Source organism: Ips typographus, linkage group LG13, assembly GCF_016097725.1.
Source record: "Ips typographus isolate SLU linkage group LG13, UJ_Ityp_2.0, whole genome shotgun sequence".
In the NCBI taxonomy this organism is placed as follows: Eukaryota; Metazoa; Arthropoda; class Insecta; order Coleoptera; family Curculionidae; genus Ips; species Ips typographus.
Genome location: NC_138434.1, coordinates 5217968 through 5239870, shown reverse-complemented (window position 1 = coordinate 5239870; position 21903 = coordinate 5217968). Strand labels below are relative to the sequence as shown.

Here is a 21903-nt window from a genome sequence, read left to right as displayed (position 1 = left end):
TTAATAATGGCGGCTTTGTTTACATGTTGATTGGAAATTTACTCAAATTGTGATTGATTTTTATTACTGGACAGTTTTAGACTGGTAAATCAGAGTTAAATCGATTACTTATAGTTGGGCATGGTTATATTTATCATCAGCCGAGTTTTCCTGAGGAAAGTTGCAACAGGTATGTGGAATGGTATTATGTAGGACTTATAATTTCAACATTTTCGTTTTTGTTTCAGAAAATCTTTGATAATCTGCCCACACAGCTCATATAGCCAATGTGCATGAAGTATACTGGAACTTTTATTAAGTAACACAATTATTATCAAAGACAGTATTTAATAAAAACCAAATGGAAACCGTTTTTGGAAACCGAGAGGCAAATACATTTGAAAAAACTGCATCCAGCTTCAGCATATACCTGTTGAGGTATAAATCTAGTTGATTTAGTTACACAATGCTTTAATATGGTAAGTATACATATGTTACATAGTTAATACCTACTTCTCATATTCTCTGTGTACATTTAATTTTTTTGTTTCTAGATCTAGTTAACTCTTACCCAGAGATTTACCAGTATCTGATATAAAGAATAATACCAAAAATACTACTCTTAATATGGTTTTCAAGGTAAAGTTGCTACATTTTATTCTAGTGAATAAATTGTGTATAATTTATTCATACATTTTATTCTAGTAAATAAATTTGTTTTTATTTGCATACAGGTCATACCAATGTGGAACCAACCAATGTTACCTGCTTTTATGGTATAGTAGGTTTGTATATACGTTCCAATTCTATACATACTTTTCTGTGATAAGGACTTATAATATGTAATATTTTAGTTAACAGTTAAATGAATCTATGAAAATTATAGTCTCTATTACCTACACATTAGAAATAAGTAGGCATGTATCACAGTATTGTAAGTTGGTTTAAACGTAATTTATGTCTGGGGTTGTACAACTTTACATTAGAAATTATACTTGTTTTGTAATTTGAAATGTTATATTGTCTACATAATATTATTGTAGTTAAAAAATTAAGTACAAATACAAATAAATTATTATTTATTAATGGTTGTATTATTTTCCAATAAGCAAACTAAGTTTAGTAAACCGTTTTAAAAAATATGCATCTATTTATTATAATGACATACATAATAGGTTCAAAATCAACATCTTATTATTTTTGACAAAATCAAGTTATTGATCATATGTGTATTTAAGTGTGCATGAAAGGTAGGGCTAGGTAATTATTGCTGTGCATATGATAAGCATTCCTGCAAATAAAGACAAATGCTTTTTCAAATATTATATTGAATGGACAGATTGCAACTATAATCATATATGTACTTTAAAACAGTTATTTTATTTGTTTACATTTTTTGAAATAAAATCTGAAACTATTTTCAACTTTTGAAGAATAAAAGAAAAAATATTTCAATTTTTATCACTATTGTTGTGGACTCGTTTTTAGTGTTTGTTTTTATATTAAAATTATGTTTGTGAGATTAATATGTAGTGTTTATTGTTTGGTGTGATGGACTGAGTATTACGTATTATAAAAACAATGGTATTATCCTCTGCATTATCTTAATTATGTGAAGTATATGAACGATGTTGAGGTTCTGGCAAATTGTCCCTTATAGGGAGCAGAAGCCATATTCACCTAGTTGGATAGGGGATTCAGGAAGGAAGGAAGGATGTTGAGGTTAGCTATACAGACCACAGACGACAGATGAATTTTATAGGTTATAGGTCACACATTTTTCAGTATGACATGACATACATAAATGTAAACAAAAACAAATATAATGTTTATAATTTGGATTTTTGCCTATTTTTGATTGTGATATAATTGTTTATTGGGATAATTAATATGTGCGGTTTAACCTCTTATGTCAACCAGTTTAAATGTGTATGAGTGGATTTCGTACTTTTGCTCTTAACAAGTACCTATTCGAATATTGTAGACTGGAAGGTTTACTATGCAATTTTGTGTCCTAAATGGGCTAATGCCTCATTTTAGTAATTTTTACAAAATAAGTACGGGATACTATAAACATATACCTATAACTAGGAAATTTATGAGAGCAAACCTAGAAAACGATTATTTTGAATATTAGTAGATATATTTTAGGCCAAAAATACATAATTAATATACCTACAAGCTGTACCCAAATAACATAAACATATTTTGGAAGGCGTTAAAGTTATTTTTATAGACATAATTACTGATGCATATCCTGGGGCACACTCATAGGAAAAACTATCTTAAAGGATTTCTTGTTGAAGTGTTCCAAACCTCTCAAAAGGCATTGTTTGAGGTATATTCTTGGTGCTAACTTATTTTTCATGTATATAGATACAATTGAACTATACATTTTCCATTACATGATTGTTAGGTATGTCAGAGGAACCCACTAATTTAGATGAAAAATGCCAGGACTTTGTTTTTTTTTCTAGTATCTAATTTACTTTTTAATAACAATTTAAAGTAAGCCCTATCACTTTTTTACCTATGCAAATAAGTAGATATCAATCTTTCTTTTTCAGTTAACAGTCCAGGTACTTAAGTTGAAGGGATTATTATTTTATTATACTTGTTTTCATTTATTTTATTATACTTGGGTTATTTTTACTGTGAGTGACTCAACTGATCAAACAAAATTTTTAAATATTACAAGAAATTTCAAACATTATTTAAAAATATTATAAAATACTTTATTATCACATACAAATAAACTATAAAATTAATTAAAATGGATGAGCAAATAAACAAATAAAACATGTATGACATAATATAATGTATTAAATATTTAACAAAAATTAAACAAAAAACAAAGAAAAAAAATATGCCTTACGGCATAATGTCCGAATTTCTCACTATATGATCAAATGATCATATTTATTCACCCAGTAATGTGATACATAATAACAGTTGACTTAAATTTGAAGTTAAAAATTTTGCAAATATAATCTAAATATTTAAATGATATTAATAATTACAGTGCCAAAATAATAAGAAAGCTGACTGGTAACTATATGTATTACACTACTTTGGCTCATTCCTATGTACATCAATTTAAAAATCGTTGTACATAGGGGACACATGCAAAGTATTATTTATTGAAACCGCAACCAAACAACAAAAACATATGTACAACTAGAAAGTCAAATAAACCAAGGAATATAATTAGAAACAAAAATAAATATTCTAACCAAAAATCCAAAAACATATTGAAAAAAAATGCCTTACGGCAAAATGTCCGAATTTCTCACTATATGATCAAAATGATCATATATTTATTCACCCAGTAATGTGATACATAATAACTGTTGAATATTTGATGTTAAAAATTTTGAAAATATAATCTAAATATTTAAATTATATTAATAATTACAGTGCCAAAATAATAAGAAAGCTGACTGATAACTATATGTATTACACTACTTTGGCTCATTCCTATGTACATCAATTTAAAAATCGTTGTACATAGGGGACACATGCAAAGTATTATTTATTGAAACCGCAACCAAACAACAAAAACATATTTACAACTACAAAGTCAAATAAACCAAGGAATATAATTAGAAACAAAAATAAATATTCTAACCAAAAATCCAAAAACATATTGAAAAAAAAAATGCCTTACGGCAAAAAGTCCGAATTTCTCACTATATGATCAAAATGATCATATATTTATTCACCCAGTAATGTGATACATAATAACTGTTGAATGTTTGATGTTCAAAATTTTGAAAATATAATCTAAATATTTAAATGATATTAATAATTACAGTGCCAAAATAATAAGAAATAAGCTGCATAATTATATGTATTACACTACTTTGGCTCCTCTTTATTCCTATGTACGTCAATTTAAAAATTGTTGTACATAGGGGACACAAACATTTTTTGAAACCACCCAAACTACAAAAATTTATGTATATATCAAATTTACCAGGAATTAATGATAAACATAAATAGTAAAATCCTAACCAAAAATACAAAACTAAAAAGATTTTCTTACTTACAAATACAGTGCAATGGGCTGCCTATCTCTATGCAAATCTCCTCGACACACAGCGCATCGTGGAGATTGTGCATTGAATAAAATCGCAGTACACATTGAGCAAAGTGCATGACCACACTCAATGACATACTGGATTCTATTAGATAGGCATACCTTACACTGTAGTTCCGGAGTCATATCCTCGTCGTCGTAGGGTGTGGCTTCTAAGGCTGGAACCCATGGGTCAACACTAGGCAGTTCATCCGGTTCGTCGTCATCTCGTAAGGCGACGAAAAATCTTTCAATTTGGGCGGGTATTTCTGGAAAATTAAAATTGTGAATCGGACTTGGAGGATTATTCAAGTTGGGGGGAAGAGGCTCGCGACGGGGTGAATCGGAGAGAGAAAAAGGAGATGGGGATCTTAAAGGTTCATCAGGATTTAGGTCGGGATCGGGATTAAGTATTTCAGGAGGAGGACTGGGTGGAGGAATAATTGGGTCGGGAGGAAGAGGCTCGCGACGGGGTGAATCGGGGAGATAAAAAGGAGATGGGGATCTTGAAGGTTCATCAGGATTTAGGTCGGGATCGGGATTAAGTATTATGGGTTCAACTGGAACTGGATTAGGATGAACGACGGGTCGTTGGAAAGGAGCTAGAGGGGGAGGTTCATTTAAAAAGGGGGCAAAGGGAGGGGGATTATTTAGGATTTGAGGGAGATTTGGCCGTTGGAAAGGAGCTAGAGGGGGAGGTTCATTTAAAAAGGGGGCAAGAGGAGGGGGATTATTTAGGATTTGGTAATGGTTTTGAGGGACATTTGGGTGTTGGAAAGGGACAAGAGGCGGAGGATTATCTAGGATTTGGTAATGGTTTTCAGGGACATTTGGGTGTTGGAAAGGGACAAGAGGCGGAGGATCATATAGGATTTGGTAACGGTTTTGAGGGACATTTGGGTGTTGGAAAGGGACAAGAGGCGGAGGATTATCTAGGATTTGGTAATGGTTTTCAGGGACATTTGGGTGTTGGAAAGGGACAAGAGGCGGAGGATCATATAGGATTTGGTAACGGTTTTGAGGGATATTTGGGTGTTGGAAAGGGACAAGAGGCGGAGGATTATCTAGGATTTGGTAATGGTTTTGAGGGACATTTGGGCGTTGGAGAGGGACAAGAAGCGGAAGTTGATTAGGAATAGGGTTATTAAATAATTGATGATACAAATCCACTAATTGCTGTCCTGCTTCTTCGATGTCAGCGGCTTCATCCACGTTATTCCACATTTGTAGCTGTCCCTCCATGCCTTGGACAAAGTGTACCGCTTGCCTAAACAGTGCATTTTTTAATATTTTTATTCCTTTTAAAATATAACTAAAGGTACTAGCCTCAAAAAATCTCCAGTTGTAAAACGTCCATCGGCCAATTTGTCCAATTCCTGCCTTATCCGTGCGTCGAAAATTACATTCTTCCTGGCAACCCTGAAAACTTGCGGATGTCGCTCCAATTGACCTAGCTCCAAAGTGGCGATATCTTGAGTATCGATTAGGATTTCTAAATTACAAAAATATGCTGAATATATACCCGAAATGTGAAAAACATTGTATTCAAAAATACCTATTAAGTCCCAGACACCAGGATGTCTCACCAGCTTACTGTTTAGCCGCCTCTGGTAAGCCTCCATCACGTTGTTCGTCCGATCCCTCTGTCCGTAAACGCTGAAATGTTGGGGGGTGACTCGTCCAATCCACTGTCGTCTAATGTAGTTCCTGAATTCGCCGAAAATTGGTTCCCGTTCCCGATCCTAATAACAGATAAAATTGTAAGTAGCTTAATCGCTCTTTATCAATATCCGTTATATGGACAGAACCTGTAACGAATTAAATGCATCTATAATCCTGTCCGCAGGTAGAAGTGCCAACGCGTAGTGCTTCCTCAGGTAAACTTTATGGGCTGCCTCCTCTTGAATTTGCCGGGTTACACCTAGTTCCTTTGCCTTGCGCATTAAAGCCTTAAAAATAAAATAACCAGTGTTTTTAACATAATTTTTCTACAAACAGCAAATAATAACACCATTTATGCATACCTGGCAATAATGAAAAAAACAACCTTGTAGAGTCACATCTGGATATCTTGCCTTCACTGATTCGTATAGTCCCACTTCATAGTCCGTAACGACAGTCCCTCGGATGCAGGTTGGAAAGGTCCTCGCGATGTAGTCAAATACTGCGTCATAGAGTGTCCTGGTCCGGTTAGCCATGAATACATGGACCAAGGGAAATGCCTATTTAAAAAACAGAAAATACTCAATAATAAAAGGTTTATGAAGTAGACACTAGGCCATCAGATAATACAGTATAATTAAATTTTTATCCAGAGCTTGTCAAAAATTCATTTTTGTTAAGCCTGAAGCCTCTAAAACTTTTCATAATTAACTCCTCTGTAGTTGCTGTGTTTCCAAGATCACAATATAGACTATAGAGAATAAAATTTGTTAATATTATAAACCCTGAAACCACCATACTATAAAAATCATATAGTTTAGTTAGATACAAAAACCAAAACCAAACAGCACTAGTAAGTAGTGGCCGTCACTGCCGTCAGTACCGTACTGTCATGTGTCCCCTGTCAACAGAGTCAATAAATGTTACTCCCATTGGACCCATGGACAGGTTTTTCAATTTTGGATTTAAATTTAATTTAATTTATAAACCATACATGCACCAATTTCGATTGACAAATTTACTGTTAAAATAGTGAATTTGTATCCAGCTATAATAATTATACTATAGAATATGGTACTAGTGGCAGTGATGTTGTGATAGGTGAAAGTGCTTTGACCTATATTTTACTTCAGAAATTAAAGGATTTAAAAGTTGCTTTTCTATGATCACAAGATCAAAATTAATATTATTTTTTTGTTTAATCTTTAAATTAGTTTTAAATCTATCAAAGTGATAAAAAAAGTTCAATAAGTTATTAAAGGTTATAATATGGAATAGTCAAAGTGAATCAGTTCAATTCATCAGTTACCTTGCACTGTGTAAAAAAGTGCTAATACATTACATTTACTGTACTGTAAAGGAAAAATATAAGCAATAAAGTAACATATTATATTTACTTGATGTGGTGTGGCAGACAGTTGTTTGACTAAGAATTTGTACCACCACTGGCTTTGTTGCTATTTGATAAAACAATGAACATGGCACAAACAGACGACACAAATCATATTCATGGTAAGTTGTTCATAATCCATAAAATCAATCATAAAAAAATAAAATATTTAACCAAAAATTTTATATCTAGCAGAAATTTTCTGTATGACAATGACAACATAACATGCCAGTGTGCTTATCTGTGAGTCTTGTAATACAGTGTATATTCCATGAAATTGATATCACAATATTATTCAGTCTTGTTGGGATATTAACATTTAGAATGTCACAAAAAATTGTATTTTATTATTTTTACCAGAATGCTGTTAAGTAATTTTTGATTTCATACAGAAAATTTTGTTTTTTTAAATTTTAAGAGTTATGTCACATTTCAAGCAAGGGTGAGTAATATTTTAGTAATATTATTATTAAACACAATTCAATTTAAAAAACTTAATGAAACTTACATGGTCCATGCATGTTCCAAAAATGGTTAGTATCTGGGAAAATCTTGGTCTTCTCGGTACAGCTTTAAAGGTGCCATCTATAAAGGTGTATTGGGAGTCCACGAAGTTCTGTAGAAAGTCGGCGTTTCCAAATATAATAGCTTCAGCGTCTCCAGCATTCACAGATCCTGAAAAAAACAAACCACTAGCACAGTTGCTGTATCTGGGCCACTCACCTGTATTCAAAATCTGGGACAACTCCGCTAGCGTTTGGGGAATGTGTGGTGTGTTAATCTGCCGCCATCTCCTCATTGAACGTCTGATGGAGTTGAATGTAACCAATTCAGCTCCTTCGACATTGCTGCAAGAAAAATCAGATTATTACTATTTTTTTTTTCTTTATTTATAATATGTATTAAAAATATAAGCTATTTTTATAATTAAATAGCTATTTATGTAACCAGTTACGAAAAGATCGATTTTCACACAATAAGACATTTTCGAAACGTGTTACATACATAATTTTTTCTAATTTTGACCAAAAAGCGGTAAAAACCATCTTTTACAGTGATTTAACACAAATATTCACTTTCATAGCACCTTGTATAAACAGTGACAACGACATGTTATGATGGATGTCGCCCATATGTTTCTACGGAAATGCATAAAAACAGGGAGTGATGAAATGAACTTTTCATAACTAGTTACATAAAGTAAAACGTTTTGTCACTCTAATCAGTTTTGAAAAGTGTCACTTTATATGCCAAAATTAGAAAAAATATATTTTATGTACACCTACTTTAAGGCAATTCTATCATAAATGTTATTGAGGTTTCCTCTCTCCACAGTACAGGCATTTCTTAGCTGAGTCCTCAAAAGTTGGGCTGCTGCTGCTCGACTCTTGGATGGTTGGGGTGGGGATTGATGTCCTGGAATTCTCCTTCGCCTTGTAGTTTTCCTGAAGCTGAGCATCCAGTGTGAGGGTATTGGCTACAGGTGTAGTACCTATACAAAGAAAACAATGGTTAATTTAATAATAGTTTGTGGGGGTTCTATGATTCTGAACCAATATTTGAGTACTCACCGATTACCATTACGATTTGCTCGTAATTTGTAGAAGTAGCCGTTATGGCAAAACCTTGGTCGGTTCCGCCTTGCTGGTTCCATGGCTCTCGGGGATTCCTGAATCTAACTGAAAAAAATCTAGACAACAAATTATTAACAAATAAAAATAAAATCAACTAAATAGTAAAAAAATAATAATCGCAAATCATTTGGAATAGCTTTCAGATCGAAATCGTTGGGCAAAAAATTTCTTTCAACAAAATGTGGCTTGGATGCTAATGGATAAAAAATCTATCACATCTATAAAGCTCGACAATTCGGAAAGAAATGATCTATCGGTTACTTCAAACTGCAGGTGGGTCTTTTTTCTCCTACTCCTGCTGGATGCTTGGCGCGAAAATCCTGAAGTTAGTTATTTCCGGAAATGTTACCTTAAAAGGGAATATGCATTCATAACCAAATCAACTAACAATAGAAAAATAAGATTTCAGGTATCAGGAAAAAAAAGTTTGCTGCCATTAGTGATTTTTGTATTAAAAATTGTCCCATAGTTTTCTAATAATTGATTTAGTGTTATGAATTCAATCATTTTTAAAATTGATGACGTTTTCTATTGATATGTTTATAGCGAAACTCGTATTGTGCTGCATTGTTTTAATGAAATTGTATAGAGCAGGACGGAAATACTCTAAACGATCACCAATAGAAAATGCTATTAGATTCGAGAGAAGAAGAATTAAAAAACAAGGATGCAAGCATGCAAGAAATTAGTACATTGTTTTTATTGCCGGTTGCCGGTATAAACCGGAGTATACAACGTCATGACGTAGCAAATACATATATTTTTATTTTTAAGCTTATAACTTTATAGTGGCCGTTTCGTGAACGTAATGTAATTAATAATAGTCACTCTTCTGCCGTCTTATACTTTGGCAAGTAGGGCATAAAAAAAATAGTCGCTACTGTACTATTAACTATTAATTCACAGTTTTGCTACGCTAGGCATTCAAAGTTTCATACTCCGTCACATAAAGCAAAAGATACCATAATTTTTCTTCCTAAAACCGATTCTGCTACTTGGTCTCGATAATTTTTCTTCAAAAAAGTTTATTTGTCGTACATTTTGTCGTTTTAGACATATTTACCATTAAAAATTGAAATTTTTAGTATTTGGAAGGCCGTAGCAGGTAAACGGTTGATATTAGCACAAAACGGCTTGCATATGTTTCTATCTTACTTTTATGAAAATTGACATTTGTCAAATTTTGCAGTATGACCTTCAGTATACACCAGAAATAGTTAAGATAGGAACATGCAAGCCATTTTGTTCTAACTCAGGAGCTCTGCTTAGGAGCTGCGATATTCCAAATTGTCATTTTTTATACGTCAATATCTCGAAAACCGTTGCAGGTAGATATACATATTATGAATAAAAATAGAATATTATATAGTTATTATTCATGAAACATACTTGAAATCGTTAGCAGAATAAAGTGTCAATATATTATGTCAAATAAAATGTCAAATGGTTTCAAGATAACCCATATATCCATATAGGTTTAAAAAACCTTTTTTGTAAATATACACAGTGCTTCAAATTGATTGTAATTCAAGAGTGAAAAGTATATTAAAAATAAACTCCAAAGTGTCATATAAACTGTAGTCAAAAAGTGCCCTCTCGCGGAGTTAGAGCACCTTAAAGGCGAGCCACAAAACGTTTTTTTATTTTTTATTCCTAGACGAAAAAAGTTTCTTAAGTGACATTTGGCATGCATGTTCCCCATTTTGAAGTAGTCATTTTGAATTTTTTTTAGTTTTAAAAATTAAAATTTTTGTTAGTTTTTTAAAATAATGTGGACAAATACGGGTGCTGTTCAAAAAGTTTGACAGCTTTAAATTTCTTTAAGCTGTAATTTTAGATCGTTATGATGAGACACATGTAGTAGCCCATACTTTTTCCTAATAAAAGTTTGTCTGAACATTTGTTTTCATTTTGCATAGTTTTTCAAATACCGTCATTTTTATACGCTAATCCATAATGAAAAAAAAAATACTTGTCCAGATTATTTAAAAAAATTGAAAAAAAAACGCCAAATGATTACTTCAAATAAATGATGAACAAGCATGCCAAATTTCATATGAGTTTTATTTTAGTTCATTAATTAAGATAAAAGTATTTTTTTCTTAGGGCATATACTTAGGGCCCGTTAGCTCCGAAAGGGGGCATTTTTCAACCATTGTTTATATGACACTTTGGCGTTTATTTTTTATGTACTTTCTACCCTTCAAGTATTCTACAATCAATTTGGACCACCCTTTAAGTGTCACATAATAAAATAAAACTATTTTTTGCTCTAAATTGGCGTTTCAAGTTGAGATCGTAGCGCCATTTGAAACGAAAATGTGGACCATTTATTTGGCATAATTAAATCAGAGAAATTAAGTAGAGACATTTTACGCGCAGACGCAGAAAATACTACATTATTATTTTACTCATCAACTCATCACTATTTTCCCTCTCTCCTTTTCTTTGTTTTGTCTTTAACTTGTCAAGTGTCTATAAAAATAACGCTTCATGTTTTCATATACATCATATAATACAACTTACTCAACTCGCCGCACACAGATGGCGCTTTTGGAAAACACTGTAAATACATATACACATTATACACAACACAAACTGTAAATACATTGAATGATGTAATCAAAAATCCCTGCGGAATTTTACAATTTCTTTCATTATTATTTAGTTATTTCATTCTTAATTGTCTTTTTTTATTCATGTTTACATATTTTTTACTGAAAAGTAATAATTCTTAAAAAAGCAATTACAACTTAGCGCTACTTGCATTGAATTTACAACAATACATAAGACTATTGTTCCCAAAAAAAAGTCAAGTCAATAAAAAAAATATTTTTTTACATTGTGTAATCCTTACCTACATATAGGTATTACAGATATAGCAGAATTGCTATTCAAATAAGACAGTTTGACTTTCAAGTGTGGCTAATGATTATTGAAATAAAACATATTGTTCATTAGAATAGACTAGCTTTATAACCATGCTCAAAGTCATATTTTGTTCAAACAAAATAGGTATGTATTTTTTAATACAAACTTATTAGTTTAGAGACTTGAAACTGATTTAAATGTAATGAATAATTAAAATGTAGTATGTTTATTTTTTATTTTAATGTTTTTATTTAGTTTTGTCATCTATCTTTCTACTAGTTTGTTGTTGCTCTTGGAATAGTCCAAATAATAATATACAAACATAGGTATATTGATTAATGGTATTTTATTTCAGTATTTATCTTTTGACTATACATATATAGTACACATATTTTGGTCATACAGTGTTACGCTGACTTCACAATAAGACAGGCATTGGAGTTATTCTATTTAAATTTTATCACCAAAATTTGTCTTATATTAAAGCTGCTTCTACACTACCTTTACAGATTTGTCTAAAAATAATGATAGGTAGGTAATTACAAATAACAATAAAAACAAAGAGTAACAGCTAGTTAAGTTGAAATAGATATCTAGCTGTATGACAATTATTATTTAAATAATACAATTCAAACACTGGTTATTACACTTCATACTTAATGTTGTCTTAAAAAAACCACTTTCCAAGACTCTCCACATTGGGTGAAGTTTCAGAAGTGCACTGTCAACCTAAACAATACAAAAATAAATAAGTATTTAATTAAAATAAATTCTAGCAAAACTTACCGGCTGTAACATTAGTGCTTGCTCTGGTTTTTTCTTATTGTTGCAAAAGACCAAATCTTCTGAGCCTTTTGAGAATTCCTTTATCCTGTAAACATAATCAGTTCAACACAAGTTAAGGTAATACCTATTTATTTTGAAATGATTTAATATTATTATTCAACAATAACATAACTCACATCACTACTTAACGGCTTCCTAAATTAAGCCATTAAAAGCCCATACCAGCTAAAAGTAATTACAAATAGTATACTTGTAATTAATTGTTGAAGTCATTAATCAAACATTTTCAAAGTTTTAAATTATGTCTGCGTCTTTTTCCCGTCTAGAACCAGAAAGTCACACCAACAGGCCAACACCACAGCTAGTTTGAGACCTGAAAATGTATTTTGCAGTATTTGTTATTACAATATTAAAATAATCAAAGACAAGAAATTTCCAACCAAACTATATTTTATTAGTTATGTGAGGTTAGAATAGGAACGAAAACCGATGATGATCATTTGCCATTTCCCCCTCCACCAGTAAAACCGAAGATTGCCGAAGTCGCCCTTACGCTCATCCCGATCTCTCATGTCGCTGTTCTGACCACAGTATATAAATAGTCTAACCAGTAGGATCACTCTCCGAAAATCGTAAAATTTACCTCACCTCGCGTCCCGCCTAAAGTCGACTAGCCAAGCTAGAATCTAATATTAGCAGTGACTAGTTGAACGTTGTGGGATAAAGACGGGTGAAGTTTCGTTTGTTAACGATATTTGTGCGTTTATTTTCTTTGGACTTTTTTAATGAACTTAATAATGGCTTCCAATGGGTATTATTGTTCGGTAGATAATTGTTGTGTCAATTATCTCGACAATGTACCTTTTTTCCGGTGCCCTAAGGATCCTATAAGGTATAGAATAATATATTTTTAGTTTTTATTTACTAAATTATTGGTTAAAAGTGTAACGATAAATATCTAATAAACTATCATTTAACTACTGTTTTAGATGCCAAAAATGGAAAGACGTTTTAGGCTTTGTTGCAAATCATAAATATGCGAGTTTAACAGGAGAAGAGGCGTACAAAAGAATAAGAATATGCAGTAATCATTTTGATGATAGCTGCTTTACCTCCTCTGGAAAACGGTTACTAAGGACTGCAATTCCAACTGATTTTCGTATTATATCGGAATCAGATATTCCCAGGCTAGAAATGATCAAAACAAAATCCTCTACGCAAAGTGATCTGCAAGGTAGTCAATTAAAAAAATATATTTTTTACCTAAAAATAAATTGATTCTTTTTTAATAATTTTTAGTTGACAGTTCAAGTGGCATTGAACAATCTCAAGTGTCTAAGCAACCCAAATTTGACCATAAAACATTCCAAGGTATGGCGGTTTATATATATTAATAATAGGAACATGATTAAATTTGTTATTTAATATCAGATGCCTCGTGTCAAACGTCGTTGGTATTATCGGAAAGTACTCCTAGAAAACGAAAACTGAAAAAGCAATTGTCGGAGTTGAAGAATTACAGAAAACAAATACCCACAAATATTCAACTTGCGGATGTAGTACGTTATTTAGAAGAAAATTGCCCTTCCCAAACTGCTATGTTCATTAAACAGCAGTTACTCCTTGTAAACAAAGCACCTAAAGGAAGCAGATATTCCGACGACTTTAAACAGTTTTCATTAACATTATATTTGTTAGGTCCTAAAGCATATCGTAAGCTTTCAAAAGTAATAAGACTTCCGTCAAAGGTTACTCTGCGTAGGATTACTCAAAAATGGAAAATATATCCGGGGCTCAATGATTTCATCTTCAAAATTATAGACCTGAAAGCTTCAGTGATGCCTGAAAAATCAAGGGACTGTATTTTAACAATAGACGAGATGTCACTAAAATCTAATTTGTTTTATAATATATCCAGAGATATTATCACAGGGTTTGAGGAACTCCACAACAAGCGTTCTACCTGTATTGCTACAAGTGCTTTAGTACTTATGGTAAAAGGTATTTCACATAACTGGAAACAACCGATAGGATATTTTTTTACTAGAAATTCTACCGGCGTGGATGATTTGAAAGAAATAATCATTGAGACAATCCGTAAACTGAGAAACATAGGGCTTAAAGTTTTGGCAATTACCTCTGACCAAGGAGCCAATTTTTATAGATTAGTCAAAAGTAATTTTAAACTAACTCCAGATAAACCTTATTTCTTCATCGACAATGAAATTATATTTTATATATTCGATGTGCCTCATTTATTAAAATCAACGCGAAACAACTTTTTTTCTTATAGTTTCAATTTAAATGATGGAAACACAAGCAAGTCTTATGTAGAAGCCTTATATAATATGGATAAAACAAAACAATTTAGATTAGCACCAAAGCTGTGCGATGACCATATATTTCCCACAAGTTTTAAAAAAATGAAAGTAAAGTTAGCATCTCAAATTTTTAGCCATTCTGTTGCGGTTGCTCTTCATACTTATATCGATTTTGGGCAAATTTCCTCAGAAGCCCTAGCAACAGCCAACTTTATAGAAAGTATGAATCAACTATTTGATATATTAAATTCAAGTAATTTAGAAAATTGTCATGCTTTTATGGGAACTTCAACTCAAATCGACGTTTTGAATAAAATGGACACGTTATTTTTAAATTTAAAAGTTACCGATAGAAATAAAAAAAATATTACCAATAGATTAAAATTTATTTATGGTTGGAGAATTACTATTTCCTCCACATTAAAACTATGGGACGTATTGCACAGCAAAGGCTACAAGTTTTTATTAACTCGCAACTTAAATCAGGATTGCCTCGAAAATTATTTCGGACAAATCAGAAACGCTTGCGGAAATGCCAAAAATCCTACGCCTATTCAATTTGGCAGGGCATTTAAAAGCCTGCTTGTATTGAAATCTTTTGAACAAAGTGAAGGTAGCAATTGCTTGCAAGATATAAATGACATTTTACTCACTATAACACCCGATTTTATTCAAAAAATTGTATATTTTGAAAAAAAAGAAGGAAATAAGCAAATATTAAAAGTTGAAACTAATGATTATAGAAATTTACTTACTGTAGATGGAAATAGCTTAGTTTATGTTAGTGGATATTTATTGCGCAAATGCTTGTTAAGACATTCTTGTAGTATTTGTTTAAATTATTGCAATACGTTTGGCACTGATAAATCTACTGTGTTTTGTGAACTAAAAGCTTACAAGAACAGTACGAAGCCATTTGGCGGCCTAATTGTGCCACCTAAAAGTTTTGTAGAATATGTGTGTTCACTGGAAGACCTTTTTGTTTTAAATTTTAATTCAATGTGCGCAAAAGAAAATACGGGATATAATCTAACAACAATATTTTCTAAAGTAGTGTTGGCACATCCATGCCGCGAATTTAATTATAAGTATTTGGTAGCTTTATATACTAGAGTAAGAATTTTTTATACCTTAAAATATGCGAACAGGGAAATTAGATATCAATCATGTAATAAAGAAAATCCAAAATTAAAAATACTGAAAAATTTGTAAATACAGAATAATTTATTAGCTCGATCACAATCAGACAGAGAATAGTATATTATTATACAATAAATAAAAAAATTAAAAAAATAAAATAAATGCTGATTCGCTTGTAGATTTCTTTTTGTAATACCCCCGTATAATACTTCCCAGCGAAAACTTTGTAAGTTTGCCTGAGCGACCCTCGTATTCGTAAAGTAAAGTGATTTACGACCGGCCGCAAAAAAAGCCGGCTTTTGCGACAGATCAAAGAAGTGATCCTACTGGTTAGACTATTTATATACTGTGTTCTGACCGGTCGCTGTGTTGGCCGGTCGCTGTTTTGAGCCCATCTCTTCTGGCCGGTCGGGACGGCGTCATTGGGCACACTCGTCAGCTGGTATAATCGACATCGGGCACACTCGTCGATGCCCCGGTAGACTAGTTTATGACTGCCCGCACCAAAGTAATTTCATATCGTATTTAAGATAGGTGTTATTTTTTAAATGTAATAACTAAAAAAATGCTCATGTGAACCTATGCTAACCCAGTGGCCGATTACATAAAGTATCAGTAAAGTGGTTACATCGCAATGGTTATTTTTTAACTAAAATTAAAAAAAATGCTAGGTGAACCTATGCTAACCCAGTGACTGATCACATATAGTAATCAAATAAATACTGTCTTGTTCTCAACATCTCAATTTCTAATGTTTTTCTTGCATAATAATGTATTCTATATTATTAGTTTGTTTACTTCCAAATTTTCTAAATTGGTGCAATCCAACCAAAGACGTCATCCGACTACGTTCGGTTGCGTTCGGTTTCGATTATACCTCTTGACGATTAGACCTCTTGCGCGTTTCCCGGCCGGTCGCTGTTTTGCGCGTTTCCCAAAGCTACAGCGTTAGCAAGTTGATTTTCGCAGTTGCTTTTAAGTAAAGTTAATGCATCTAAAAATGACTGTAAATTTTCGGAGTTACCATCGAATTGACTTGGAACTAATTTACTAGCCAAACCAAAAAATTCTACGGTGTTTGTCGACATTTTTGATATTTCAACGATACTTTTTAAACGTTCTAGCAGTGTTTGTCTGGAATTAAAATTTAGTTTTTCAGTTTCTTTTATATAGGGCGCTGCTGCTGCCAATAATTCCTCTGGGCTCTGACTATCTTTTAAAACTTGAGTTTTAAAGTTGCTTAACTCTTTTTCGATTAAACCTATCTATACAAGTAATTTATTTACTCTGTCTAAATTTCCGCGGCTCTCGGTAGATTCTTTATTGATATTACTTGAAAAGCTTTTTGCAGTTTCGTAAATTTTCTTAACTTCTGTTAATCCTTTACTAGTCATTTATCAAAAATAATAAAATTGATCCAAATACTGCAGTTTAAAGACAGTAACTACAGAATAGTCATATAGACAATAATACCTATAATAAAATTTTTAAACGCCTGAATTGAAATCAACTTAAAAGTTTCATTATAAAACCCAGTTTAAACTATTTACTACGACTAATTATTGCTTACTTTTCTTTTGCACAGTTTCACACAAGAACTTAACACTGAAGACACTTGAGTTTGTTGAGTTTGTGCACAATAAACAGCACATCACTATCACTGTACATACGCGCACGTCGCGCACACGCTTACCGGAACAGCTCTTACGTTTACTTACTCAACATTACGTTTCTCTTATAGATGCTAAAGAGACTGCTGGATCTGCTTCTTCATATTTTTCTTGACAGCCCGAATAATTCTCCACAATAAGAGCATTGCCAACATAGCGAAAATAAGATACAGAACCACTTTGACGTCTTTAGTGATGTTGTACTCAGCTTCTTGTTCTATAAAATTGGAGTTAACTACGCCATTTTCCGTTACTTCTTGCTTGGTATTTTTTGACTTGGTTTGCCCCATCTTAGCTCACATTTATACCACGCTCAGCTCCTAAGCAGATTTGTCGGCATCGGATACGGAATTACGAAATTAACGAGACTACGGCAAAATGGATCAAACTATAGATCACCAATGTACCGAAAGGCTTTTGAGAGAGCCTGAGTTATCTCTCCAAAAGGCCTTAAATTTCTGTAGGGCTGTGGAGTCTAGCAAGACCCAGTCAAAAGCTCTTCAAAATGAAATGAATTGCAAAATTTGGATGCCCTGATTTAGTGATATGTGATAATATTCCCTTTAATAGTATGACCATGCAAGAATTTGCTAAAGACTGGAATTTTGAAATTGTTACTCGTTCTCCCAACTACCCAAAATCTAATGGGTTAGCGGAAAAGGCAGTTGGCATAGCAAAGTTGCTTCTTAAAAAAAGTGTAGAGAAAGGTAAGGATATTTTTGATGCTTTGCTTCAATATAGAAATACCCCTTTGAAGTTTATTAATTATTCTCCTGGGCAGCTTTTAATGAGCCGAATTTGCAAAACTAAAGTGCCTATTTCAGCTGACTTACTGAAGCCATCTTTATATAGTGAGGTAGGCAATAGCTTACAGCATAGGTCAGATATCAATAAAACATATTATAATAAGACAGCCAGGAAGGCAACTGTGTTAAAACAGGGCCAGAACATTAACGTATATAATCATGTCAATAAGTGGTGGGAACCTGCTCAGGTGCTAGATGATCATTCATCCCCTCATTCTTACATTGTAAAGGATGGCTCAGGTAATACTGTAAGACGAAACAGGTTTGATCTAAGAGAGTCTAGAAATGAATGTAAGCCTGGCTATGATCTTTTGAATGGTGATGATCTGTCCCCCAGTATTGCTGTTAGGAGCCATCCTAGAAACACTTCATTGGATGAAGAGGTTGTGTCAGCAAGTACATCATTAAGCCATTGTAATCTTAGTGATAATATTAACCATTTTCAGTCAACATCTAGTCCAGTGAATACCACGTATTCTAAAGTAGTAACTAGAAGTGGTCGCCATATTAAGGCTCCTTCACGTTTAAATCTATAAGTTGGTTTTCTGTTGTAGTTAGTGTTAGTTTTATTTTAAAGTGGAAGGATGTATTATATGTTGTTAGTTCAGCACACATTCCTACTAGTGACTCATGTCACTAGTGACAGTTGTCATGTCAGCGGGATGCCGGATACGCGGGAGTGGCTGGACTGGGAAGTTAGATGGAGGATGTTTAGTTGTTCATAATAAAGCCTGTTTAGTTAGAAATGTGCTTTGTCTTTTATTGCAAGCTAGCAATAATACAATATAAGATCAGGGACGAATTATAATATTGAAACCGTTCGATCAACCTTGTTGCAGAAATCATTGTTCTATGAGGGCTTACAAATGTACAACTCACTTCCAAATGTTGTTAAATTGTCAAGTAATTTGCGTGAGTTTAAATCTGGATTATGTAATTATTTAATTAGTAAAGTATGAATTTGAAAGATTGTTTGGAGACCTCGTTGTTCATTTGTGTATAATATATTGTAATATAATATGCTGTTTTGAGTGTAATAACCAGGTTCTAAATGAATAAATATATAATACGTTCTAAGGATATTTTAAAAATCTTTAAGAGATTATTATTTAAATGTACATAGATAAATCATTTAATTATAGTTGTTTTTTGTGGATTTATTTAATTTGGATGGGTATTATACTTAAGTAAAGTTAACTTATGTAAAGTAATTTGTAGTAGTAGCTAATATATTATGTATTTTGCTATATAAACATAAACAAGAACAAATATTGTGCACCCGAGCACCCACTGTGACGTCACGCAGCGTATCGCTGTGAGGAAACAAACTCGGCTGATTATCTTCGATCTGTCATTTCTGTTGTGTTGCGATTTGCGATGTCAACTAAAGACGTATTTTGGCGTCAGTGTTTACTGGAGTGTTTCTCCTGTCTCATTTCACCTCATTCTGAAGAAAAAAGACGGCCTCTATTACTACGACTTAAAACTCAGGTTAATATTGCCGTCAAAATACGCCTTACAATTCCGACTTGTCAGCTGTCACTAGTCACTATGCTTTAGCTTTTGTTGTCTTTGTGTGGTTATGTCAAAAAATTGCCTTGCAGCATGCAGCTTAAAATAATTAGTAGTTTTTTTAATTTAGGTATATTACAATAATCTAGTGCGAAATTCTATTTTCCCAACAAACCTTTTTTGTGTGAGACAGAAGACCCAATAAACAAAGAAAAAAATGAGTAACTCGTCTCAACAAACATATAGAACATATCTACAATAATCTAATTAAGAAAATGTATATTTTTTGATGTGCATAAGCATAATGGATACAAGGGCTGCTAGCCGAGGTAAGATTACAAGATTACAGTGGCAATAAACATGGCTACATTACTACAACAAATCTTACAGAATTTTATCCCCTATATGCTGAATACTTCCCCATTTTTCATCTGGATGAGAAAGCACAACTTCTTTGAATATGGTTCTGGTGCAATTTAGATGCCACCATTTTTAGTTCTTTGTTGATGAAATCCATGTCAGATTGTTTATTTAACTTACTTTTACCAAAATAAGGGTGGATGAATCACTTTCACACAGGAAAAACTCCTATGGCATTCTCCATACTAAACATAAATGACTTGTTTTTGATCGGTACCAGCACCACCAGCCTGATTGTTGAACATTTTGTTTGGTGCCTAAGAACCCTAGCAATGTTGTCAAACAGAACTGTTTTTCTGTTCAAAATTAGTAAAGTCATTCTAAAAATTGATTTTTAATTTCTTAAAATGGAAGTTTCCATATTTTTTCTCTTTTTGAGATCTTAATAATTATTGCTACATATATGAATCGGCCACTATGGTTAGCACTAGGTTACCATGCATCTTTTTCAATACATTTACAAAAAATAAACATTGCCCCTTGTACTAATCTGACACTAAGGTTAACATTGTCAACTGTAATTATAGATAGTAAAAGGTTACTTTGCATGTAAAAACTAGAAATACTTATTTAATTTACAAATTTTTAAGTTATTTAACTATTAAACCCTTCATGTACTTGGTGTAACCTGACCACTTTCAAAGGTGTTTTTTTACTATTCTTTTCCCAACAAACAGCTCCAACCACCCATTTTTGGGTAGAACTAAGTTAAATAAACAATATGACATAAACTTACCTATATCGCACCAGACCCAAAAATATACAGGGTGTTTGCTAGAGCTTTGGTTAAATGGAGGCAAAGGTACTTGTTTTTTTTTTTTTTAATGCATTTGTAATTCATATGTTTTCATAATGAGTAGATAATTTAGATTGTTATGACTTAAGATTTAGGTTTTGCTTTTTTTAACACTAAAAATAAAGTTTAAGCTGTTTCATCAAAACTCAACCTTGAATTCAAACATGTGAGTATCTGAAAAATAAATAATTCACCAAAAACAATTTTTTTTTAAATAAATTTCTCTATCTCTTTCTCTTCGTTTCTTTCGCAACGAACCTAATTATTAAATTATATCAAACTAAATTATCTACTGATTAACATATCAATTTCAATTGCTTAATTTATTTAAAAAACTTTAATTACCAAGTACATAATACACACAAAAAAAAAAAAAAACAGGTACTTAAGTACACAAGGTATACTTTTTTGACAAATGTGACACATCATTTCAGAAGGTCTGTAGCTACTAAAAAACGAAATAAAAAGTTTAGGTCGGTATTTGAAAAATTGAAGTTGATGATGGTATCTAAAAAACAAAACGTCGGAGCTGAAAACTAAAGCTGTTTTCTTGAAGAGCATAAAAAAGTGCCTCCACAAGGTGCTATTGATTTTACAAAATAATCGCTAATAAAGTGGTAAAAAAATAAAATAGAAATTTGACTTATTCGGTTTTGGTCGGATATCTCCGAAAGTAATGAAAATGTTTTGATTTTTTTTTACCAAATTATTTAGCAATAAAATTCGCAACTTTGCCTCCATTTAACCAAAGCTCTATCAACTATAGTTTCTGAGATAGCAACGCTAATGCCTCAAATTTGTAACACCCTGTATGCATGTGCCTCACCAAGTTATTTTG

The 21903-nt window shown here is 32.3% G+C and overlaps 1 protein-coding gene and 5 long non-coding RNA genes across 6 annotated transcripts in view; 3 read left to right on the top strand and 3 right to left on the bottom strand.

Annotated features, from left to right (window-relative positions):
* Positions 1 to 1065, top strand: LOC145737082 (uncharacterized). Its single transcript, XR_014180214.1, has 4 exons — positions 1 to 169; positions 228 to 458; positions 534 to 618; positions 714 to 1065. It is a non-coding gene; the product is annotated as an uncharacterized LOC145737082 (long non-coding RNA).
* The window catches only part of LOC145737208 (uncharacterized), a 183429-nt gene that overhangs the window by 151559 nt on the left and 9967 nt on the right, over positions 1 to 21903 (top strand). The gene's annotated exons all lie outside the window — the stretch shown is intronic.
* On the bottom strand, positions 4025 to 8001 carry LOC145737281 (uncharacterized). The gene is made up of 6 exons (XM_081991915.1): positions 7618 to 8001; positions 6082 to 6279; positions 5866 to 6006; positions 5613 to 5799; positions 5384 to 5549; positions 4025 to 5324 (listed from the first exon to the last, which is right to left on the bottom strand). Exons 1-6 carry the CDS (start codon positions 7906 to 7908, stop codon positions 4025 to 4027), a joined length of 2283 nt encoding a protein of 760 aa, XP_081848041.1. The 5' UTR covers positions 7909 to 8001.
* LOC145737280 (uncharacterized) lies at positions 8469 to 9475 on the bottom strand. Its single transcript, XR_014180344.1, has 2 exons — positions 8681 to 9475; positions 8469 to 8601 (listed from the first exon to the last, which is right to left on the bottom strand). It is a non-coding gene; the product is annotated as an uncharacterized LOC145737280 (long non-coding RNA).
* LOC145737156 (uncharacterized) lies at positions 11945 to 12839 on the bottom strand. The gene is made up of 3 exons (XR_014180285.1): positions 12577 to 12839; positions 12401 to 12485; positions 11945 to 12343 (listed from the first exon to the last, which is right to left on the bottom strand). It is a non-coding gene; the product is annotated as an uncharacterized LOC145737156 (long non-coding RNA).
* On the top strand, positions 12904 to 16037 carry LOC145737157 (uncharacterized). Its single transcript, XR_014180286.1, has 3 exons — positions 12904 to 13634; positions 13700 to 13771; positions 13832 to 16037. It is a non-coding gene; the product is annotated as an uncharacterized LOC145737157 (long non-coding RNA).